At 38.4% G+C, this 22107-nt stretch overlaps 1 protein-coding gene across 3 annotated transcripts in view; it reads right to left on the bottom strand.

Annotated features, from left to right (window-relative positions):
- ARMC3 (armadillo repeat containing 3) overlaps positions 1 to 22107 on the bottom strand; it is a 129334-nt gene that overhangs the window by 86613 nt on the left and 20614 nt on the right. For all 3 annotated transcript variants that reach the window (XM_033209121.1, XM_033209122.1, XM_033209123.1), the window contains one exon: positions 17940 to 18057. In XM_033209121.1, the coding sequence (XP_033065012.1) occupies positions 17940 to 18057 (118 nt within the window). The remainder of the gene's footprint in view (positions 1 to 17939; positions 18058 to 22107) is intronic.

Raw genomic sequence — 22107 nt, 5'->3', positions numbered from 1 at the left:
TTCTCTAATCTGTGAGAAAGTTTTTAACTACAAATTTTCTGGATGCCTTCTATTTCTTTTTCTTGCCTGATTGCATTGGCTAGAACCTCCCATACAATGTTGAATAAAGACATCCTTCTCTTGCTCCTGATCTTAGGGGAAAAGCATTCAGTTTTTTACCATTAAGTGTGATGTAAGGCATAGGATTTTTTGTAGATATCTTTTATTAGGTAGAGAAAGTTTATATCTATTCCTACTTTGCAGACATATTTTATCAGGAGTGGATGTTGGATTTTGCCAAAAAGGTTGTTTTGCATGTATTAAGATGATCATATAGTTTTTCTTTTTTCTTAAAAAAATTTTTTTTTCTTACTGCTGCTGTAATAACAAAACTAGTGGTTTAACAACAACACAAATTTATTATCTTATGGTTTGAAAGTCAGAAGTCTGATATATATCTCAGTAGGTGAAATTCAAAACGTTGGCAGGGCTATCTATGCTCCTTGGGAGCTAAGCTCTATGGCAGAATCCATTTCCTTTTCTTTTCCAGGTAGCATGCCTTGGTTAGTGAGTCCCTTTCATCTTCAAAGCCAGAAATCACACCCTTCTGACCTCTGTGTCCACCATCATATCTTCTCCAATTCTGTCTCTCTTGCCTTCTTCTTTCACCAATAAGGGCCTTTGTGATTGTGTTGGCCCAACCTAGATAATCCAAGGTAATCTCCTCATCTCAAAGTAATTTGATTAGCAACCTTAATTCTATCAGCATTCTTATTTCTCCCTTGTCATGTAACACACTATTTTCATAGCTTCCAGGGATTCTGATGTAGATATTTTGGGGTTATTTTTCTACCTGCCACACATGGTAAAATACCTTGATTGATTTTCAGTTATTAAACCAACCTTGCAATCTGGGAATAAGAGTCATTTAGTCATAATGTGTTAGCTTTCTTTATACATTGCTGAATTTAATTTGCTAACATTTTGTTTAGAATTTTTACATCTATGTTAATAAGGCATATTGACTTGCAGATTTCTTTCTTTCCTTGCCTTTTTCTATTTGGGCCTTTATACAGTAGTGGTGGCTTCACAGAATGAATTGGGAAGTATGCCATCCTTTTCAATTTTCTGAAAGTATTTGTGTGTAATTGGTATTATTTCTTCCTTAAACGTTTGGTAGAATTCACCAGTAAAATCATCTGGACCTGGAGTTTTGTTTGTGAGAGAGTTTTTAACTACAAATTTCACTTTTTGTAATATAGAGCTATTCAAACTGTCTTTTTTTTAGTGAGCTTGGAAATTTATATCTTGAAATAAACTTGTCCACTTAATCTAAGTTGTGGAATATATTGGTATTAATTTCTTGATAATATTCCTTTTATCCTGTTCATATCTGTAGGATCTCTAGTGATGTCCCTTCTCCCACTCCTGATATGGATAATTTGTCTTCTCTCTTATTTTGTCTATCAATCCATCTAGAGGTTTATCATTCTTATTGATCTCAAAAAGCAGCTTTTCATTTTTATGCTCATCAATTTTTTTGGTTATCTATTTCATTGATTTATACTGAGATATCTATTACATCCTTATTACTAACTTTTGGTTTAATTTGTTTTTTGTTTTTTGTTTTTTGTTTTTGTTTTGAGATGGAGTCTCACTCTATCGCCAGGTTGGAGTGCAGTGGCATGATCTCGGCTCACTGCAACCTCTGCCTCCCAGGTTCAAGAGATTCCCCTGCCTCAGCCTCCCAAGTAGCTGGGACTACAGACGCGCACCACCACAACTGGCTAATTTTCTGTATTTCAGTAGAGATGGGGTTTCACCATGTTGGCCAGTATGGTCTCAATCTCCTGACCCCATGATCTGCTCACCTCAGCCTCTCAAAGTTCCAGGATTACAGGCATGAGCCACTGCACCCAGCCTTGTTCTTCTTTTTCTAGTTTCTTAAGATAGAAGTTGAGGTTATTGGTTTGAGACTTTCCTTGTTTTCCAGTATAGGCATTTAGTGCAATCAACTTCTCTCTAAATACTTTTAGTAGCATCCTTTACTGTGTTTTAATTTTCAATTCTGATTTTTGTTTTGATTTCTTCTTTGATTCATGAGTCATTTAAAAGTATGTTATTTATTTTCTAACTACTTAACAATTATCCAGAGTTTTCTACATTATTGATTTCTAAGTCCACTGTGGTATGAAAATATATTTTGTGTTATTGGAATCACTTAAAATTTATTGAGGCTTATTTTATGGCCAAGAATATGATCTATTTGGATAAATGTTCTGTATGCACTTGAAAAAAAATATCTACTCTGCTGCTCTTAAAGTGTTCTATAAATATTAATTAGGTTAAATTCACTGATATTGTCAAATCCTTTATATACTTATATATTTTCTGTCTACTTGTTCTTTCATTTATTGAGAAGAGTATTTAAGTCTCCAGCTCTAACTGTGGATATCTATTTCTCCTTGCATTATTAGCTCCATGTATTTTGAAGATGTCATGTTTGGTACATAACTGTTTAAGATTTTTTGACCCAGGAAGCGTAAAGGGTTGGGGAATTCCCTTTCCTAGTAAAGAGAAGCTGTGACAGATGGTACCTTGAAAATTGGGACACTCCCACCAGAATACTGTGCTTTTCCAACAGTGTTAGCAAACAGCACACCAGGAGATTATATCCCATGCCTGGCTCAGAGGGTCCCACACCCACAGAGCCTCACTCACTGCTAGCACAGCAGTCTGAGATCAAACTGCAAGGCGACAGCATGGCTGGGGGAGGGGCCGTTGCTGAGGCTTGAGTCGGTAAACAGAGCAGACCACAAGCTCGAACTGGGTGGAGCCCACCACAGCTCAAGGAGGCCTGCCTGCCTCTGTAGACTCCACCTCTGGAGGCAGGGCATAGCTGAACAAAAGGCAGTAGAAACTTCTGCAGACTTAAATGTCCCTGTCTGACAGCTTTGAAGAGAGTAGTGGTTCTCCCAGCACAGAGTTTGAGACCGGAGAATGGACAGACTGCCTCCTCAATTGGGTCCCTTACCGCCAAGTAGCCTAACTGGGAGACACCTGCCAGTAGGGGCCAACTGACACCTCATACAGCCAGGTGCCCCTCTGAGATGAAGCTCCCAGAAGAAGGATCAGACAGCAACATTTGCTGTTCTGCAGTATTTGCTGTTCTGCAACCTCCGCTGGTGATACCCAGGCAAACAGGGTCTGGAGTGGACCTCCAGTAAACTCCAACAGACCTGCAGCTGAGGGTCCTCACTGTCAGAAGGAAAAATAACAAACAGAAAGAACATCCAGGGGGCGGAGCAAGATGGCCGAATAGGAACAGCTCCAGTCTCCAACTCCCAGCGCGAGTGACACAGAAGACCGGTGATTTCTGCATTTTCAACTGAGGTACTGGGGTCATCTCTCTAGGGAGTGCCGGACAATCGGTGCTGGTCAGCTGCTGCAGCCTGACCAGCGTGAGCTGAAGCAGGGCGAGGCATTGCCTCACCTGGAAGTGCAAGGGGGAAGGAAATCCGTTTTCCTAGCCAGGGGAACTGAGACACATAACACCTGGAAAATCGGGTAACTCCCACCCCAATACTGCGCTTTAAGGAAACAGGCACACCAGGAGAATATATCCCACACCTGGCCGGGAGGGTCCCACGCCCACGGAGTCCCTCACTGCTAACACAGCAGTCTGCGGCGATCTATCCGCAAGGTAGCAGCGAGGCTGGGGGAGGGGAGCCCGCCATTGCTGAGGCTTAAGTAGGTAAACAAAGCCGCTGGGAAGCTCGAACTGGGTGGAGCTCACAGCAGCTCAAGGAAACCTGCCTGTCTCTGTAGACTCCACCTCTGGGGACAGCCCACAGCTGAGGTCCAATAGGGAAAGCAGCGGGGGCCGGTGCAGAGGCGAACGACTCTGTCTGACAGCTTTGGGGAGAGCCGTGGATCTCCCAACGCGGAGGTTGAGATCCGAGAACGGACAGACTGCCTGCTCAGGTGGGTCCCTGACCCCTGAGTAGCCTAGCTGGGAGACATCCCCCACTAGGGGCAGTCTGACACCCCACACCTCACAGGGTGGAGTCATCCCTGAGAGGAAACTTCCAAAGGAAGAATCAGACAGGTACACTCGCTGTTCAGCAATATTCTATCTTCAGCAACCTCTGCTGCTGATACCCAGGCAAACAGGGTCTGGAGTGGACCTCAAGCAATCTCCAACAGACCAACAGACAGTCCTTCTGACTGTCAGACGGAAAACTATCAAACAGGAAGGACACCTACACCAAAACCCCATCAGTACGTCACCGTCATCAAAGACCAGAGACAGATAAAACCACAAAGATGGGGAAGAAGCAGGGCAGAAAAGCTGGAAATTCAAAAAATAAGAGCGCATCTCCCCCTGCAAAGGAGCGCAGCCCATCGCCAGCAACGGATCAAAGCTGGTCAGAGAATGACTTTGACGAGATGAGAGAAGAAGGCTTCAGCCCATCAAACTTCTCAGAGCTAAAGGAGGAATTACGTACCCAGCGCAAAGAAACTAAAAATCTTGAAAAAAGAGTGGAAGAATTGACAGCTAGACTAATTAATGCAGAGAAGATCATAAACGAAATGACAGAGATGAAAACCATGACACGAGAAATACGTGACAAATGCACAAGCTTCAGTAACCGACTCGATCAACTGGAAGAAAGAGTATCAGCGATTGAGGATCAAATGAATGAAATGAAGTGAGAAGAGAAACCAAAAGAAAAAAGAAGAAAAAGAAATGAACAAAGCCTGCAAGAAGTATGGGATTATGTAAAAAGACCAAATCTACGTCTGATTGGGGTGCCTGAAAGTGAGGGGGAAAATGGAACCAAGTTGGAAAACACTCTTCAGGATATCATCCAGGAGAACTTCCCCAACCTAGTAGGGCAGGCCAACATTCAAATTCAGGAAATACAGAGAACGCCACAAAGATACTCCTCCAGAAGAGCAACTCCAAGACACATAATTGCCAGATTCACCAAAGTTGAAATGAAGGAAAAAATCTTCAGGGCAGCCAGAGAGAAAGGTCGGGTTACCCACAAAGGGAAGCCCATCAGACTAACAGCAGACCTCTCGGCAGAAACTCTCCAAGCCAGAAGAGAGTGTGGGGCCAATATTCAACGTTCTTAAAGAAAAGAATTTTAAACCCAGAATTTCATATCCAGCCAAACTAAGTTTCATCAGTGAAGGAGAAATAAAATCCTTTACAGATAAGCAAATGCTTAGAGATTTTGTCACCACCAGGCCTGCCTTACAAGAGACCCTGAAGGAAGCCCTAAACATGGAAAGGAACAACCGGTACCAGCCATTGCAAAAACATGCCAAAATGTAAAGACCATCGAGGCTAGGAAGAAACTGCATCAACTAACGAGCAAAATAACCAGTTAATATCATAATGACAGGATCAAGTTCACACATAACAATATTAACCTTAAATGTCAATGGACTAAATGCTCCAATTAAAAGACACAGACTGGCAAACTGGATAAAGAGTCAAGACCATCAGTCTGCTGTATTCAGGAGACCCATCTCACATGCAGAGACATACATAGGCTCAAAATCAAGGGATGGAGGAAGATCTACCAAGCAAATGGAGAACAAAAAAAAGCAGGGGTTGCAATCCTAGTCTCTGATAAAACAGACTTTAAACCATCAAAGATCAAAAGAGACAAAGAAGGCCATTACATCATGGTAAAGGGATCAATTCAACAGGAAGAGCTAACTCTCCTAAATATATATGCACCCAATACAGGAGCACCCAGATTCATAAAGCAACTCCTTAGAGACTTACAAAAAGACTTAGACTCCCATACAATAATAATGGGAGACTTCAACACTCCACTGTCAACATTAGACAGATCAACAAGACAGAAAGTTAACAAGGGTATCCAGGAATTGAACTCATCTCTCCACCAAGCAGACCTAATAGACATCTATAGAACTCTCCACCCCAAATCAACAGAATATACATTCTTCTCAGCACCACATCGCACTTATTCTAAAATTGACCACATAATTGGAAGTAAAGCACTCCTCAGCAAATGTACAAGAACAGAAATTATAACAAACTGTCTCTCAGACCACAGTGCAATCAAACTAGAACTCAGGACTAAGAAACTCAATCTAAACCGCTCAACTACATGGAAACTGAACAACCTGCTCCTGAATGACTACTGGGTACATAACGAAATGAAAGCAGAAATAAAGATGTTCTTTGAAACCAATCAGAACAAAGATACAACATACCAGAATCTCTGGGACACATTTAAAGCAGTGTGTAGAGGGAAATTTATAGCACTAAATGCCCACAAGAGAAAGCAGGAAAGATCTAAAATTGACACTTTAACATCACAATTAAAAGAACTAGAGAGGCAAGAGCAAACACATTCAAAAGCTAGCAGAAGGCAAGAAATAACTAAGATCAGAGCAGAACTGAAGGAGATAGAGTCACAAAAAACCCTCCAAAAAATCAATGAATCCAGGAGTTGGTTTTTTGAAAAGATCAACAAAATTGACAGACCGCTAGCAAGACTAATAAAGAAGAAAAGAGAGAGGAATCAAATAGATGCAATAAAAAATGATAAAGGGGATATCACCACCGACCCCACAGAAATACAAACAACCATCAGAGAATACTATAAATGCCTCTATGCAAATCAACTAGAAAATCTAGAAGAAATGGATAATTTCCTGGACACTTACACTCTCCCAAGACTGAACCAGGAAGAAGTTGAATCCCTGAATAGACCAATAACAGGCTCTGAAATTGAGGCAACAATTAATAGCCTACCCACGAAAAAAGTCCAGGACCAGATGGATTCACAGCTGAATTCTACCAGAGGTACAAGGAGGAGCTGGTACCATTCTTCTGAAACTATTCCAATCAATAGAAAAAGAGGGAATCCTCCCTAACTCATTTTATGAGGCCAACATCATCCTGATACCAAAGCCTGGCAGAGACACAACAAAAAAAGAGAATTTTAGACCAATATCCCTGATGAACATCGATGCAAAAATTCTCAATAAAATACTGGCAAACCAGATTCAGCAGCACATCAAAAAGCTTATCCACCATGATCAAGTGGGCTTCATCCCTGGGATGCAAGGCTGGTTCAACATTCGCAAATCAATAAACGTAATCCAGCATATAAACAGAACCAAAGACAAGAACCACATGATTATCTCAATAGATGCAGAAAAGGCTTTTGACAAAATTCAACAGCCCTCTATGCTAAAAACGCTCAATAAATTCGGTATTGAGGGAACGTACCTCAAAATAATAAGAGCTATTTATGACAAACCCACAGCTAATATCATACTGAATGGGCAAAAACTGGAAAAATTCCCTTTGAAAACTGGCACAAGACAGGGATGCCCTCTCTCACCACTCTTATTCAACATAGTGTTGGAAGTTCTGACTAGGGCAATCAGGCAAGAGAAAGAAATCAAGGGCATCCAGTTAGGAAAAGAAGAAGTCAAATTGTCCCTGTTTGCAGATGACATGATTGTATATTTAGAAAACCCCATCGTCTCAGCCCAAAATCTCCTTAAGCTGATAAGCAACTTCAGCAAAGTCTCAGGATACAAAATTAATGTGCAAAAATCCCAAGCATTCTTATACACCAGTAACAGACAAGCAGAGAGCCAAATCAGGAATCAACTTCCATTCACAATTGCTTCAAAGAGAATAAAATACCTAGGAATCCAGCTTACAAGGGATGTAAAGGACCTCTTCAAGGAGAACTACAAACCACTGCTCAGTGAAATCAAAGAGGACACAAACAAATGGAAGAACATACCATGCTCATGGATAGGAAGAATCAATATCGTGAAAATGGCCATACTGCCCAAGGTTATTTATAGATTCAATGCCATCCCCATCAAGCTACCAATGACTTTCTTCACAGAATTGGAAAAAACTGCTTTAAAGTTCATATGGAACCAAAAAGGGCCTGCATTGCCAAGACAATCCTAGGTCAAAAGGACAAAGCTGGAGGCGTCATGCTACCTGACTTCAAACTATACTACAAGGCTACAGTAACCAAAACAGCATGGTACTGGTACCACAACAGAGAAATAGACCAATGGAACAGAACAGAGTCCTCAGAAATATACCACACATCTACAGCCATCTGATCTTTGACAAATCTGACAAAAACAAGAAATGGGGAAAGGATTCCCTATTTAATAAATGGTGCTGGGAAAATTGGCTAGCCATAAGTAGAAAGCTGAAACTGGATCCTTTCCTTACCCCTTATACGAAAATTAATTCAAGATGGATTAGAGACTTAAATGTTAGACCTAATACCATAAAAACCCTAGAAGAAAATCTAGGTAGTACCATTCAGGACATAGGCATGGGCAAGGACTTCATGTCTAAAACACCAAAAGCAACGGCAGCAAAAGCCAAAATTGACAAATGGGATCTAATTAAACTAAAGAGCTTCTGCACAGCAAAAGAAACTACCATCAGAGTGAACAGGCAACCTACAGAATGGGAGAAAATTTTTGCAACCTACTCATCTGACAAAGGGCTAATATCCAGAATCTACAAAGAACTCAAACAAATTTACAAGAAAAAAACAAACAACCCCATCAAAAAGTGGGGAAAGGATATGAACAGACATGTCTCAAAAGAAGACATCCATACAGCCAACAGACACATGAAAAAATGCTCGTCATCACTCGCCATCAGAGAAATGCAAATCAAAACCACAATGAGATACCATCTCACACCAGTTAGAATGGCAATCATTAATTGGTCAGGAAACAATAGATGTTGGAGAGGATGTGGAGAAATAGGAACACTTTTACACTATTGGTGGGATTGTAAACTAGTTCAACCATTATGGAAAACAGTATGGCGATTCCTCAAGGATCTAGAACTAGATGTACCATATGACCCAGCCATCCCACTACTGGGTATATACCCAAAGGATTATAAATTACTCTACTACAAAGACACATGCACACGTATATGTTTATTGCGGCACTATTCACAATAGCAAAGACTTGGAATCAACCCAAATGTCCATCTGTGACAGACTGGATTAAGAAAATGTGGCACATATACACCATGGAATACTAGGCAGCCATCAAAAAGGATGAGTTTGCGTCCTTTGTAGGGACATGGATGCAGCTGGAAACCATCATTCTTAGCAAACTATCACAAGAAGAGAAAACCAAACATGTTCTCACTCATAGGTGGGAACTGAACAATGAGATCACTTGGACTCGGGAAGGGGAACATCACACACTGGGGCCTATCAGGGGGAGGGGGGAGGAGGGAGGGATTGCATTGGGGAGTTATACATGATATAAACGTTATGCACATGTACCCTAGAACTTAAAGTATAATTTAAAAAATAAATAAATAAATAAATAAAAAATAAAAAATAAAAAAAAAAAAAATAAAAAATAAAAAATAAAAAAAAGAAAAAAAAAAAAAAAAGAAAGAACATCCACACCAAAACCCCATCTGTGTGTCACCATCATCTAAGACCAAAGGTAGATAAAACCACAAAGATGGGGAGAAACCAGAGCAGAAAAGCTGAAAATTCTAAAAATCAGAGTGCCTCTTCTCCTCCAAAGGAATGCAGCTCCTCACCAGCAACAGAACAAAGCTGGATGGAGAATGACTTTGACAAGTTGAGAGAAGAAGGCTTCAGGTGATCAGTAATAACAAACTTCTCCAAGCTAAAGAAGGATGTTCAAACCTATCACAAAGAAGCTAAAAACCTTGAAAAAAGAGTAGACAAATGACTACCTAGAATAAACAGTGTAGAGAAGTCCTTAAATCACCCGACGGAGCTGACAACCACGGCACGAGAACTACGTGATGCATGCACAAGCTTCAGTAGCCGATTTCATCAACTGGAAAAAAGGTTATCAGTCATTGAAGGTCAAATGAATGAAATGAAGCAAGAAAAGAAGTTTAGAGAAAAAAGAGTAAAAAAACAAACAAACAAACAAAGCCTCCAAGAAATATGGGACAATGTGAATAGACCAAATCTACATCTGATTGGCACACCTGAAAGGGACGGGGAGAATGGAACCAACTTGGAAAACACTCTTCAGGATATTATCCAGGAGAACTTCCCTAACCTAGCAAGGCAGGCCAACATTCAAATTCAGGAAATGCAGAGAATGTAACAAAGATACTCCTTGAGAAGAGCAATTCCAAGACACATAATTGTCAGATTCACCAAGGTTGAAATGAAGGAAAAAATATTAAGGGCAGCCAGAGAGAAAGGTGGGGTTACCCACAAAGGGAAACCCATCAGACTAACAGCAAATCTCTCAACAGAAACTCTACAAGCCAGAAGAGAGTGGGGGCTAATATTCAACATTCTTAAAGAATTTTCAACCCAGAATTTCCTATCCAGTCAAACTAAGCTTCATAAGTGAAGGAGAAATAAAATCCTCTACAGACAAGCAAATGCTGAGAGATTTTGTCACCACCAGGCCTGCCTTACAACAGCTCCTGAAGGAATAACTAAACATGGCAAGGAACAACCGGTACCAGCCATTGCAAAAACATGCCAAATTGTAAAGACCATCAATGCTAGGAAGAGACTGCATCAACTAATGAGCTAAATAACCAGCTAACATCATAATGACAGGATCAAGTTCACACAAAACAATATTAACCTTGAATGTAAATGGGCTAAATGCTCCAATTAAAAGACACAGACTGGCAAATTGCGTAAAGAGTCAAGACCCATCAGTGTGCTGTATTCAGGAGACCCATCTCATGTGCAGAGACACACATAGGCTCAAAATAAAGGGATGGAGGAAGATCTACCAAGCAAATGGGGAACAAAAAAAAGCAGGGGGGTTGCAATCCTAGTTGCTGATAAAACAGACTTTAAACCATCAAAGATCAAAAGAGACAAAGAAGGACATTACATAATGGTAAAGGGATCAATTCAACAAGAAGAGCTAACTATCCTAAATATATATGCACCCAATACAGGAGGACCAAGATTCATAAAGCAAGTCCTTAGAGACTTACAAAGAGACTTAGACTCCCACACAATAATAATAGGAGATTTTAACACCCCACTGTCAACATTAGACAGATCAATGAGAAAGAAAGTTAACAAGGATATCCAGGAATTGAACTCAGCTCTGGACCAAGCAAACCTAAGAGACATCTACAGAACTCTTCACCCCAGATCAACAGAATATACATTCTTCTCAGCGCCACATCACACTTATTCCAAAATTGACCACATAATTGGAAGTAAAGCACTCCTCAGCAAATGTAAAAGAACAGAAATTAAACAAACTGTCTCTCAGACCACAGTGCAATCAAACTAGAACCCAGGATTAAGAAACTCACTCAAAACCGCTCAACTACATGGAAAGTGAACAACCTGCCCCTGAATTACTACTGGGTACATAATGAAATGAAGGTAGAAATAAAGATGTTCTTTGAAACCAATGAGAACAAAGACACAACATACCAGAATCTCTGGGACACATTTAAAGCACTGTGTAGAGGGAAATTTATAGCACTAAATGCCCACAGGAGAAAGCAGGAAAGATCTAAAATTGACACCCTAACATCACAAAAGAACTAGAGAAGCAAGAGCAAACACATTCAAAAGCAAGCAGAAGTCAAGAAATAACTTAAGATCAGAGCAGAACTGAAGGAGATAGAGACACAAAAAACCCTTCAAAAAATCAATGAATCCAGGAGCTGCTTTTTTGAAAAGATCAACAAATTGATGGACTGCTAGCAAGAATAATAAAGAATAAAAGAGAGAAGAATCAAATAGATGCAATGAAAATGATAAAGGGAATATTACCACCCATCCCACAGAAATACACACTATCATCAGAGAATACTATAGACACCTCTATGTAAATAAACTAGAAAATCTAGAAGAAATGGATAAAATCCTGAACACATACACCCTCCCAAGACTAAACCAGGAAGAAGTTGAATCCTGGAATAGACCAATAATAGGTTCTGAAATTGATGCAATAATTAATAGCCTACCAAACAAAAAAAGTCCAGGACCAGACGGATTCACAGCTGAATTCCACCAGAGGTACAAAGAGGAACTGGTACCATTCCTTCTGAAACCATTCCAATCAACAGAAAAAGAGGGAATCCTCCCTAACTCATTTTATGAGGCCCGCATCATCCTGATACCAAAGCCTGGCAGAGACACACCAAAGAAAGAGAATTTTAGACCAATATCCCTGATGAACATCGATGCAAAAATTCTCAATAAAATGCTGGCAAACCAAATCCAGCAGCACATCAAAAAGCTTATCCACCATGATCAAGTTGGCTTCATCCCTGGGATGCAAGTCTGGTTCAACATAAACAAATCAATAAATGTAATCCAGCATGTAAACAGAACCAAAGACAAAAACCACATGATTATCTCAATAGATGCAGAAAAGGCCTTTGACAAAATTCAGCAGCCCTTCATGCTAAAAACTCTCAATAAACTAGGTACTGATGGGACATATCTCAAAATAATAAGAGTTATTTATGACAAACCCACAGCCAATTTCATACTGAATGGGCAAAAACTGGAAGTATTCCCTTTGAAAACTGGCACAAGACAGGAACGCCCTCTTTCACCACTCCTATTCGATATAGTATTGGAAGTTCTGTTCAGGGTAATCAGGCAAGAGAAAGAAATAAAGGGTATTCAATTAAGAAAAGAGGAAGTCAAATTGTCCCTGTTTGCAGATGACATGATTGTATATTTAGAAAACCCCATCGTCTCAGCCCAAAATCTCCTTAAGCTGATAAGCAACTTCAGCAGTCTCAGGATACAAAATCAATGTACAAAAATCACAAGCATTCCTATACACCAGTAACAGACAGAGAGCCAAATCATGAGTGAACTCCCATTCACAATTGCTTCAAAGAGAATAAAATACCTAGGAATCCAACTTACAAGGGATGTGAAGGAGAACCCCTTCAAGGAGAACTACAAACCACTGCTCAACGAAATAAAAGAGGACACAAACAAATGGAAGAACATTCCATGCTCATGGATAAGAAGAATCAATATCGTGAAAATGGCCATACTGCCCAAGGTAATTTATAGATTCAATTCTATCTCTATCAAGCTACCAATGACTTTCTTCACAGAATTGGAAAAAACTACTTTAAAGTTCATATGGAACCAAAAAAGAGCCTGCATTGCCAAGACAATCCTAAGCCAAAAGAACAAAGCTGGAGGCATCATGCTACCTGACTTCCAACTATACTACAAGGCTACAGTAACCAAAACAGCATGGTACTGGTACCAAAACAGAGATATAGACCAATGGAACAGAATAGAGCCCCCACGAATAATACCACACATTTACAACCATCAGATCTTTGACAAACGTGACAAAAACAAGCATGGGGAAAGGATTCCCTATTTAATAAATGGTGCTGAGAAAACTGGCTAGCCATATGTAGAAAGCTGAAATCCCTTCCTTACATCTCATACAAAAATTAATTCAAGATGGGTTAATGACTTAAATGTTAGACCTAAAACCATAAAGTGCAATTCTTGAAGGTGACATGTGGTGTAGTCTTGCTTTTTATCCAGTATACCAATTTCTCCCTGTTAAGGTATTTAGGACATTTATATTTAATTTGATTTTTGATATGGTTAGGTTTAAATCCACCATCTCGTTATCTGTTTTTTATATGCCCCATTATTCCATGTTTTCTTTTTTCTTCATATTCTGCCTTATTTTCTATGTATTCTAGGAATGTTACTTATTCCATTTTATTTCATTTTCTTATTTAATATTATTCTTTATTTTGTTATTTTAGTGGTTTCATTAGGGTTGCAGTATACATCTTTAACGTACCACAGTCTACTTTCAAGTGCTATTAATGCACTTCACATATGAGATCCTAACAATAGTATACTTCCGTTTTTTTCCCTTTCTGCCTTGGGGCTGGTGTTGCCATATATTTTGTTTATACATATGTTTGAAATTGCACAATATATGATTATTTTGTTTTAAAATAATAAATTTGCTTTTGAAGTGATTCAAATAACAAAGAAAACATATATGTTGCCATTTCTAGCACTCTGTATTCTTTTTTGTAGATCCATATTTCCATCTAGTGTTATTTTCCTTCTGCCTGAAAGGCCTGTTTTTATTATAAGTAGTAGTGTAGATCTGCTGGCAATAAATTATTTTAGCTTTTTTATGTTTAATAAAAACTTCATTTCACCTAAGTTTTTGAAAGTTTTTTTCTGGATAGTAATTCTGGGTTGAAAGTTTTTATTTTTCTTTTATTCTTTAAAGATTGTTGCTCTATAGACTTCTCACTTGTGAAATTTCTGATGATAAATCATCCTTATTTAAAATTTGTTATTTAATATCTATTGTCATCCTTATCTTTTTTGAATGTAACCTGTTTTTACTGATTCTGGCTGCTTTTAAGATTTTCTCTTTATCACTGGTTTTAAGCAATTTGATTTTAATGTACTGTGGCATAGTTTGATTCATATTCTTTGCACTTGGGTTTTGACAAACTTTTTGGATCCATGGACTTAGAGTTTTCATCAGACTTAGGGAAACCTTGGCCATTATTTCTTCAAATGCTTTTTCTGTCCCTATCTCCCTTTTTCAGAGACTCCAATTACACATATAAATTCATCAATCTTTTTATTCTGCAATGTCTAATCTGCATTAATCAAAGCCTATGTATTTTTCATTTCAGACACTGAAGTTTTCATCTCTAGAAGTTGTATTCGGGTCTATCTTATAGCTTCCATGTTTTTACTTTCTAAACATATAGAATACGGTTGTAATTAATCTTTTAATGTCTTTTCCTGCTAATTCTAATATCTGGGTCAATTTGATTTACTCATTGATTTATATCTTATGCATTTTTTCTGCTTTTTTCATGCCTGGTCATTTTTTTTATTGGATGCAAGACATTGTGAATTTTACCTTCTTGGGCAATGGATATTTCTGTATTCTTAAGATTTTTTTCAGGGACAAATTAAGTTACTTGGAAGCAACCTGATCCTTTCAAGTCTTGCTTTTTTAAAAAATTTTTTTTATTTTTTATTTTTTTTTGAGGCGGAGTCTCTAAGTCTTGCTTTTAATATTTACTAGGTGGTACTAGAACAGTGCGCAATCTAGGACTAATTATTTCTCATACTGAGGCAAGACTCCTCTGTGTATTCTACACAATGCTCCATGAATTCTGAAGTTTCTGCCTGACTAATGGAACAGGTGCGCTACTCCTAGCCCTCTGTGAGCACTAGGCACTGTTACCCCAATCCTTTGGCTGCCTCTTTGTCCAACTATTTATCTCACATATACATGCTGCTCACTACTCTTCTAAATACGAGAATGGGACCCTTTACAGATCTCCTGAGTTCTCCCTTTGAGAAACTCATTCCTCTCCTTTACTCTGTCCTGAAAACTCTAAATGCCTTTATTTCTCTGGACTTTCAGGTTTGTCTTCTTAACTCAGAGAGTTCACCAGGTTACCCTTTCCAGTGCTATGGCCAAAAAGCTCTCTGAAGTCAAAAATCTGAGGCAGTCATAGAGTTTACTTCCCTTGTTTCCTACCTCTCAGTGGTCACTGCCCTTTATTGTCTGATGTTGATAGTCTTATCAACTGTTATTTCATATATCTGGTTTCTTTCCTTCATTGTTTCTGCCAATAGACTAAGTCTACTCTACTTTCACATATTGGGTCTGTTTCATTCATTGTTTCAGGCAATAGAGTGGTCCGTCTTGGCCAGAAGCCAAAGTCCTATCATTTTTTTTTTAATTTTAGAAAACACTACTGGTATAAAACATCAGATTTAAAATTATTTCTGTATTAATTTCATAGGAAATACATTCCTATCTATTTCTTCATGTCATGCAAAAAGAGATAACACATAATTAGATACATGTGACAGCCAGATGATGTATAACGACTCTATTAGACTGAAAGGGATTCATGCTGCCATAGATGCACAATCCAATATCTCCCTGAAATTTGACCCAGGATTCTACACCATCCATTCAAAAAGATATAGTACCTTCCAGAAACACTCTGGTTTACATCTGGATCCTCAATGATAACCTGAGTGACAAAGAAAGGTGAGTATTGTACCCTTTGCTAATTGAATGATTCATTGTTCTCTAATTCAATTTCTAACACAATATGTCAAATATCATTTATTTAAAACAAAATTGTCCCTATATTGTTTGAAATGTTTTATTTATAAAACCAGTTTACTTACACTAAACTCTCAATTAAATTAATATTCTCAATTAAAATGTCATGCAAATTAATAAGTCTAATCTTACCATTTGTAGTAATATGAGAACTAAAATATAAGCATCTTGTATGTTTTCAAATCCTCTGTGAATAAACCTTTCAATAGAACCTGATATGTAATATTTACAGTTTTAAAATAAGCTTTGTTTTACAACAATGTTAGTTTTACAGAAAAGTTACAAAAACAGTACAAAGAGTTTGCACGTACCTCAGACCCAGTTTCCCCTATTATTAATATTTGATATATAGTATGGTACATTTTTTACAAGTAATGAACTAATATGAAGACACTATTATTAACTAATGTACTTAGTTATTCGGATTTCCTTAGTTTTAACCTAACATCTTCTTTCTGTCCCAGGGTCCTATGTCATTAGTCATAATGCCTCCATTATGTGAGTTTCTCAGACTTGGTTGTTGTGGATAGCCATGACAGTTTTGAGGAGCATCAGCTAGGTATTTTGTACCTGAACCAGGATTTGTCTGATTTTAAAAAATCATTATTAGACTGGGGTTATGGATTTTTAAGAAAAATAACACAGAAATAAACTGTCATTTTTATCACATCATGTCAAGGGCACTTATTGATAGGACTTATCACAGTTGGTGGGTTTTTTTTTTTTTTTTTTTTGGTTGGTTGGTTGGTTGGTTTTTTGAGACAGGGTCTCTCTCTGTTGCCTAGGCTGGAGTGCAGTGGCACAATCTCAGCTCACTGCAACCTCTGCCTCCCAGGGTCAAGAGTCCTCCCACCTCAGCCTACTGAGTAGCTGGGACTGCAGACATGCCGTCACATATGACTTATGTTTTTATTTTTTGTAGAGGTGGGGTTTTGCCATGTTGCCAAGGCTGGTCTTGAACTCCTGGGCTCAAGTGATCCTCCCACCTCAGTCTCCAGAGTAGCTGGGACTACAATCATGCACCACCACACATGGCTAGTTTTTGTATTTTTTATTGTAGGGATGGGACTTTGACACATTGCCAAGGCTGGTGTCAAACTCCTGGGCTCAAGTGATCCACCCACCTTGGCCTCCCAAAGTGCTGAGATTACGGACATTAGCCACCATGCCCAGATGGGTGGTGTTAGTTTTGATCACCTAGCTGAGGTGTAGTGTTTGTCAGGTTTATCCATTATAAGCTTATTTTCCCCCAGTACTATGTTGTACTCTTTGGATATAAATCACTCTGTGCATCTCCCACTCAAAGAGTGGGGAGTTATATTTCACCTTCTTGAAGTCAAGAGTGTCTACATAAACTCTTAGGAATCATTTGTCTCTTCTCTTCCATTTATTCATTCATTCATTTATATCAGTATGGATACATGGATACTTATTTTCCACTTGGATTATAAGCCAGTACTACTTTACTTTGTTGTTCTAATTGTTCCAGCTTTGACTATTAGGAGTTCTTTTAGTTTCTGTGACATTTACAGTTTCTAAAACTACAATGAAACTTTCAGAATGACTGTTCTACCCAGTGACTAAATTACTCCTTAAGATTAAGCTAGGCACTCAGGGAGAGAGATTGCTTTTAGGTAATGCATTAAATAATATTCTGGTTGTCTGAAATAATTCATCTGACAGCAAATAAGTTAAAGACTAGGAAGAAAAGTGCCCAAGAGGTAGTAAATATTTAAGAAATTAATGAAACGGAAAGATAAACTGAAAAAAATCCAAACCTTTTAAAGCAAATTTATAAATGGCTTCACATGCTTTAGCCAAAATTTCCTCTTCTGGAGAACGAAGCATTAACACCACAGTGGCTGCTTTTTTGCTTTCAATCATTAATGGATCAAACTGAAAGGCAGAAAGAAAACTATCAGGTTCACATATGAGCTTTAAAAATCACATTAAAAATGAATGGGTCTTAAAACTTAGAGAGAATGTAATCTTGCAAAAAGGATACAGTCACTGCCCAACAAGTGCACCGCAAAGTTTTTCATTTAAAAAACATCAGCCACTAGAGAAACAAGTGTCAGCACTGGAATGCCTGGGGTATGGTGGGAAGAGCAAAATGTTTTGGAATCTGACAGGTCTAGTTTCTCAATTTAGCCATGTGGAATCAAATGAATTATGCTCCCAGAATGTCAATTTCTTTTTCTGTTTGATGAGGATAATAGTACCTATCTCAAAGGAGCAAGGAAAGGAGTAGAGGCCATGTATGTAAAGCACTTAGTACGTCATCTGGCGCATGACAGATGTTTACCAAATAACATATTATAATGCTTATTCAATACACAAAATCCTTGAATACCTGTATATATTTTATGTCATGACCATCTCAATAATCAATACTTGCTTTCCAACCACTATACTCTAGAAAAGCAGGAATTACATATGTAAAACAATAAAGCACTAGAAAAGAGCATATAACAAAATGTAAAATTGAATAAAACCTAGAACAGGGAAAATGATAATATAGTCTAAAGAAAAGTATAGGACTCTAGGAAGACCTGTGTCCTGACAATTCATGTGTAATTGAAACGAAATGTGTAACTGAAATGAACTATTGTTCATAGCACATAGAGGCTTTCTGTGGTCAAGAAGAAAACAAATTATTACACTATTTTTCTTCCATTTCCAGAGACTAATGAAGGATGGAGTTCTCCTTAGGATAAGGGAAAAAAAACTGTATTTCAAAGCTTTAGCTGGTTCTTTGTGTTGGCTTTCCTATATAGACATCTTACTATGTCATGGAATATTTTTAAGATTGTTTCATTTTAGGTAGAGAATGGAGAAATACATTACTCTGATTACTCCAAGGAAACATAATTGTGTGAGTTTGGAAGAGTAAAGAAGAAAGAAGATGGCAAGAAACAATGACCTGAAAGGACATAGCCAGGATAAAACTTCCCTTTTGGAGAGAAATGGCTGCTGAATTTCAGAACAGCATTGTCTAACACCCAAAGTAAAGCTGCTGTTTTTCTATGGCTCCCTCTATACTAGAAGCTATAAGAGTTACAAAAGTCTTGCTTGTTCTTAAACCTCTTAGACCCTTTTAAAGAAGACAAATCTTCAGTCAAAAGTCAGTTGTGTACAACAGGTTGGTGGCACTTGTGTTTCTAGACATGATCCAATGAGAAAAGTTGGCCTCTAGCTGAGCCAAGAGCAATGGCTGGGATGTTGGCTGCAACACTGATCAGGAGAGCTGAAGGCCCTGGAAATCCACAGAAATCTTAAGGAAGGACTTCTGAATGTAGTTAGGGTTTGGGGCTTGAGAACCATCTTATTTAGGTATTAAAGGGTAGCCCCAGAATTCCTGAGGACCTCACATCACTCAAGTGCCACATGTGGCTCACGGACCACAGCTTTTTTCAATCTGAAAGGTTAGGAAGTTGGAATATGATCTCTTCCAGATATAAAATTTCATGAAGTGCAAAACATATGGCAGAGACAATAAATATTATAATGAGAGTGGGGAAATTAATTTGAAACTGGGGTAAATAGAGAAAGCTCCATGGATGTGATAGAACTTCAGATATGATTTGAAGAACAGATAAAATGGGATGGATGGCAATAAGGAAGGATATGCAAATGGAGAAAATAACACAAGATGGTTTAAAATGGGAATAAGTGTTTATTTATGGTGGATAAAATATTAGCTTGACCAAATAGAAAATATACAACAAGAAGCAGAAATAATATCGAATAATAAGAAAAAAGACCTCAGCAAATGACCTTATACCTTTCCTTCTCCTGACTGTTTATGGAACATAATCAACAAAGGTCCACAAAGATCCAAGGGAAAAGGATTGTGACTCTGGAAGTTTATATCTGGCTAGGTTATCTTTCAGATGTTCAGGCATTCACAAACTCAAAAAGTATATTAACCATATGCTCTTAAACAAATTGCTCAGGCAAAATCTCCAGCCAAAACTTGGGAGGACCAAAATATAAAAACAACTGTGGTAGATCAAAAAATGCAGTAAAATGTATTCTGCTGTTTAGCTTACTAAATACTGCAGATGATGTTGTGAATCATAATACAATTTGGTTTTTATTTTTCTTTTTTTTGAGATGGAGTCTCGCTCTGTTGCCCAGGCTGGAGCGCAATGGCGTGATCTCGGCTCACTGCAACCTCCGCCTCCTGGGTTCAAGCGATTCTCCCTGCCTCAGCCTCCCTAGTAGCTGGGATTACAGGTGCCTGATTTTTTGTATTTTTAGTAGAGATGGGGTTTTGCCATGTTGTCCAGGCTGGTCTCGAACTCCTGACCTCAGGGAATCCGCCCGCCTCAGCCTCCCAAAGTGCTGGGATTACAGGCATGAGCCAACTCGCTTGGCCAATGCAATTCTTAAGAAAGGATTCCTGAAGTGATAATGATTTATAAGGAAAAAAAAAACTAATAGCTGCTTGGAATTAAAAGATTTTTTTTTTTTTCAACAAAACAGGTAAAGAAAATGTTTGGTTTTTAAAAAAGAGGCATGTTGCCTAGCTATTTTTTATTCTTACATTAATAGAAAGAATGCAGGTTAAAATGTGTATTTAATAGATAGGCTACCAACAAGTAACTGAAGTTCCACACTGCCAGAAAGAAAGGGAAACAAAGGAAATTTGCTATTCAGAAAAGGGACAGAAAATACAAAAGAAATTACAAGATGAAAACATAGCAAAGAAAAACCACAACTTCAAATAAAATGATAGGAATAAAATCAAATATGTCGGCTGGGCGCGATGGCTCAAGCCTGTAATCCCAGCACTTTGGGAGGCCGAGACGGGCGGATCACGAGGTTGGGAGGTCGAGACAATCCTGGCTAACACTGTGAAACCCCGTCTCTACTAAAAAATACAAAAAACTAGCCGGGCGAGGTGGCGGGCGCCTGTAGTCCCAGCTACTCGGGAGGCTGAGGCAGGAGAATGGCGTGAACCCAGGAGGCAGAGCTTGCAGTGAGCTGAGATCGCGCCACTGCACCTCAGCCTGGGAGACAGAGCCAGACTCCGTCTCAAAAAAAAAAAAAAAAATCTAATATGTCAATGATCAAAATAAACATCACTAGGGTAAATAAATTCAACTAAGTCTGTTAGATTAGATTAAAAAGCAAAATCGACTCTGTTTGTTTGTGTTATTAGGTATTTCTTCCACTTGATCTTCAAGAATATTAATTCAGATCTCTTCAACTAAGATACAGAACATTTCGAGTATCTCTGAAGGTTTCCTCACACTCCTTTCCTAAGCCACCCTGCCCCCATGAGAGATAACCATTATTCTGACTTTTAAAATAATCACTTAATTTTCCATTTTTGAACTTCATATAAGGAATCATACAACATTCACTCCTTCTTATTTGTTTTCTTTGACTCAGTGCAATACTTGTTGCAGTTCTTTCACATTTTTGCTTATATAGCTAAGTCATATTTCTTATGGCTATATAATGTATTCCATTATATAAATATACCAGTTTGGGTTCTTTTCTTTCCAGTTTGAGGAAATCATAAGTCACAGTGAATATTCTTTTACATGTCTTTTTGTGGATACATGCATTCATTTCTCCTGGGTATATATATCTAGGAATGGAATTGATGAGTCGTAGGGTAGACATATATTTCCCTTTCATAGGTACTGTTGAACAGTTTTCCAAAGCAGTTTTATCAGTTTACTTTCCCACCAGCTATGAATGAGAGTTCCAGTTGCTCTACATCCTCACCAACGCTTGGTATTATCAGAATTTTTAATTTGCCTTTCCAAAGCTCTTCAATTGTAGTTTTAAGTCCATCTGCTTTTCATAGTTATTGTAGCTGGAGAAATGCCTGCTGCTATCTGCTACCACTATATCTAGACAGAAGAGACGTGTTCTCATTACTTTTGAAAGTTCTCACCTGTCTCTTTTGCTAATTCTGACTCAGTGGCA

This window comes from Trachypithecus francoisi, unplaced genomic scaffold (genome assembly GCF_009764315.1).
Source record: "Trachypithecus francoisi isolate TF-2019V2 unplaced genomic scaffold, Tfra_2.0 Lachesis_group9, whole genome shotgun sequence".
Lineage (NCBI taxonomy): Eukaryota > Metazoa > Chordata > Mammalia > Primates > Cercopithecidae > Trachypithecus > Trachypithecus francoisi.
This window is presented reverse-complemented; position numbering and strand designations above follow the sequence as displayed.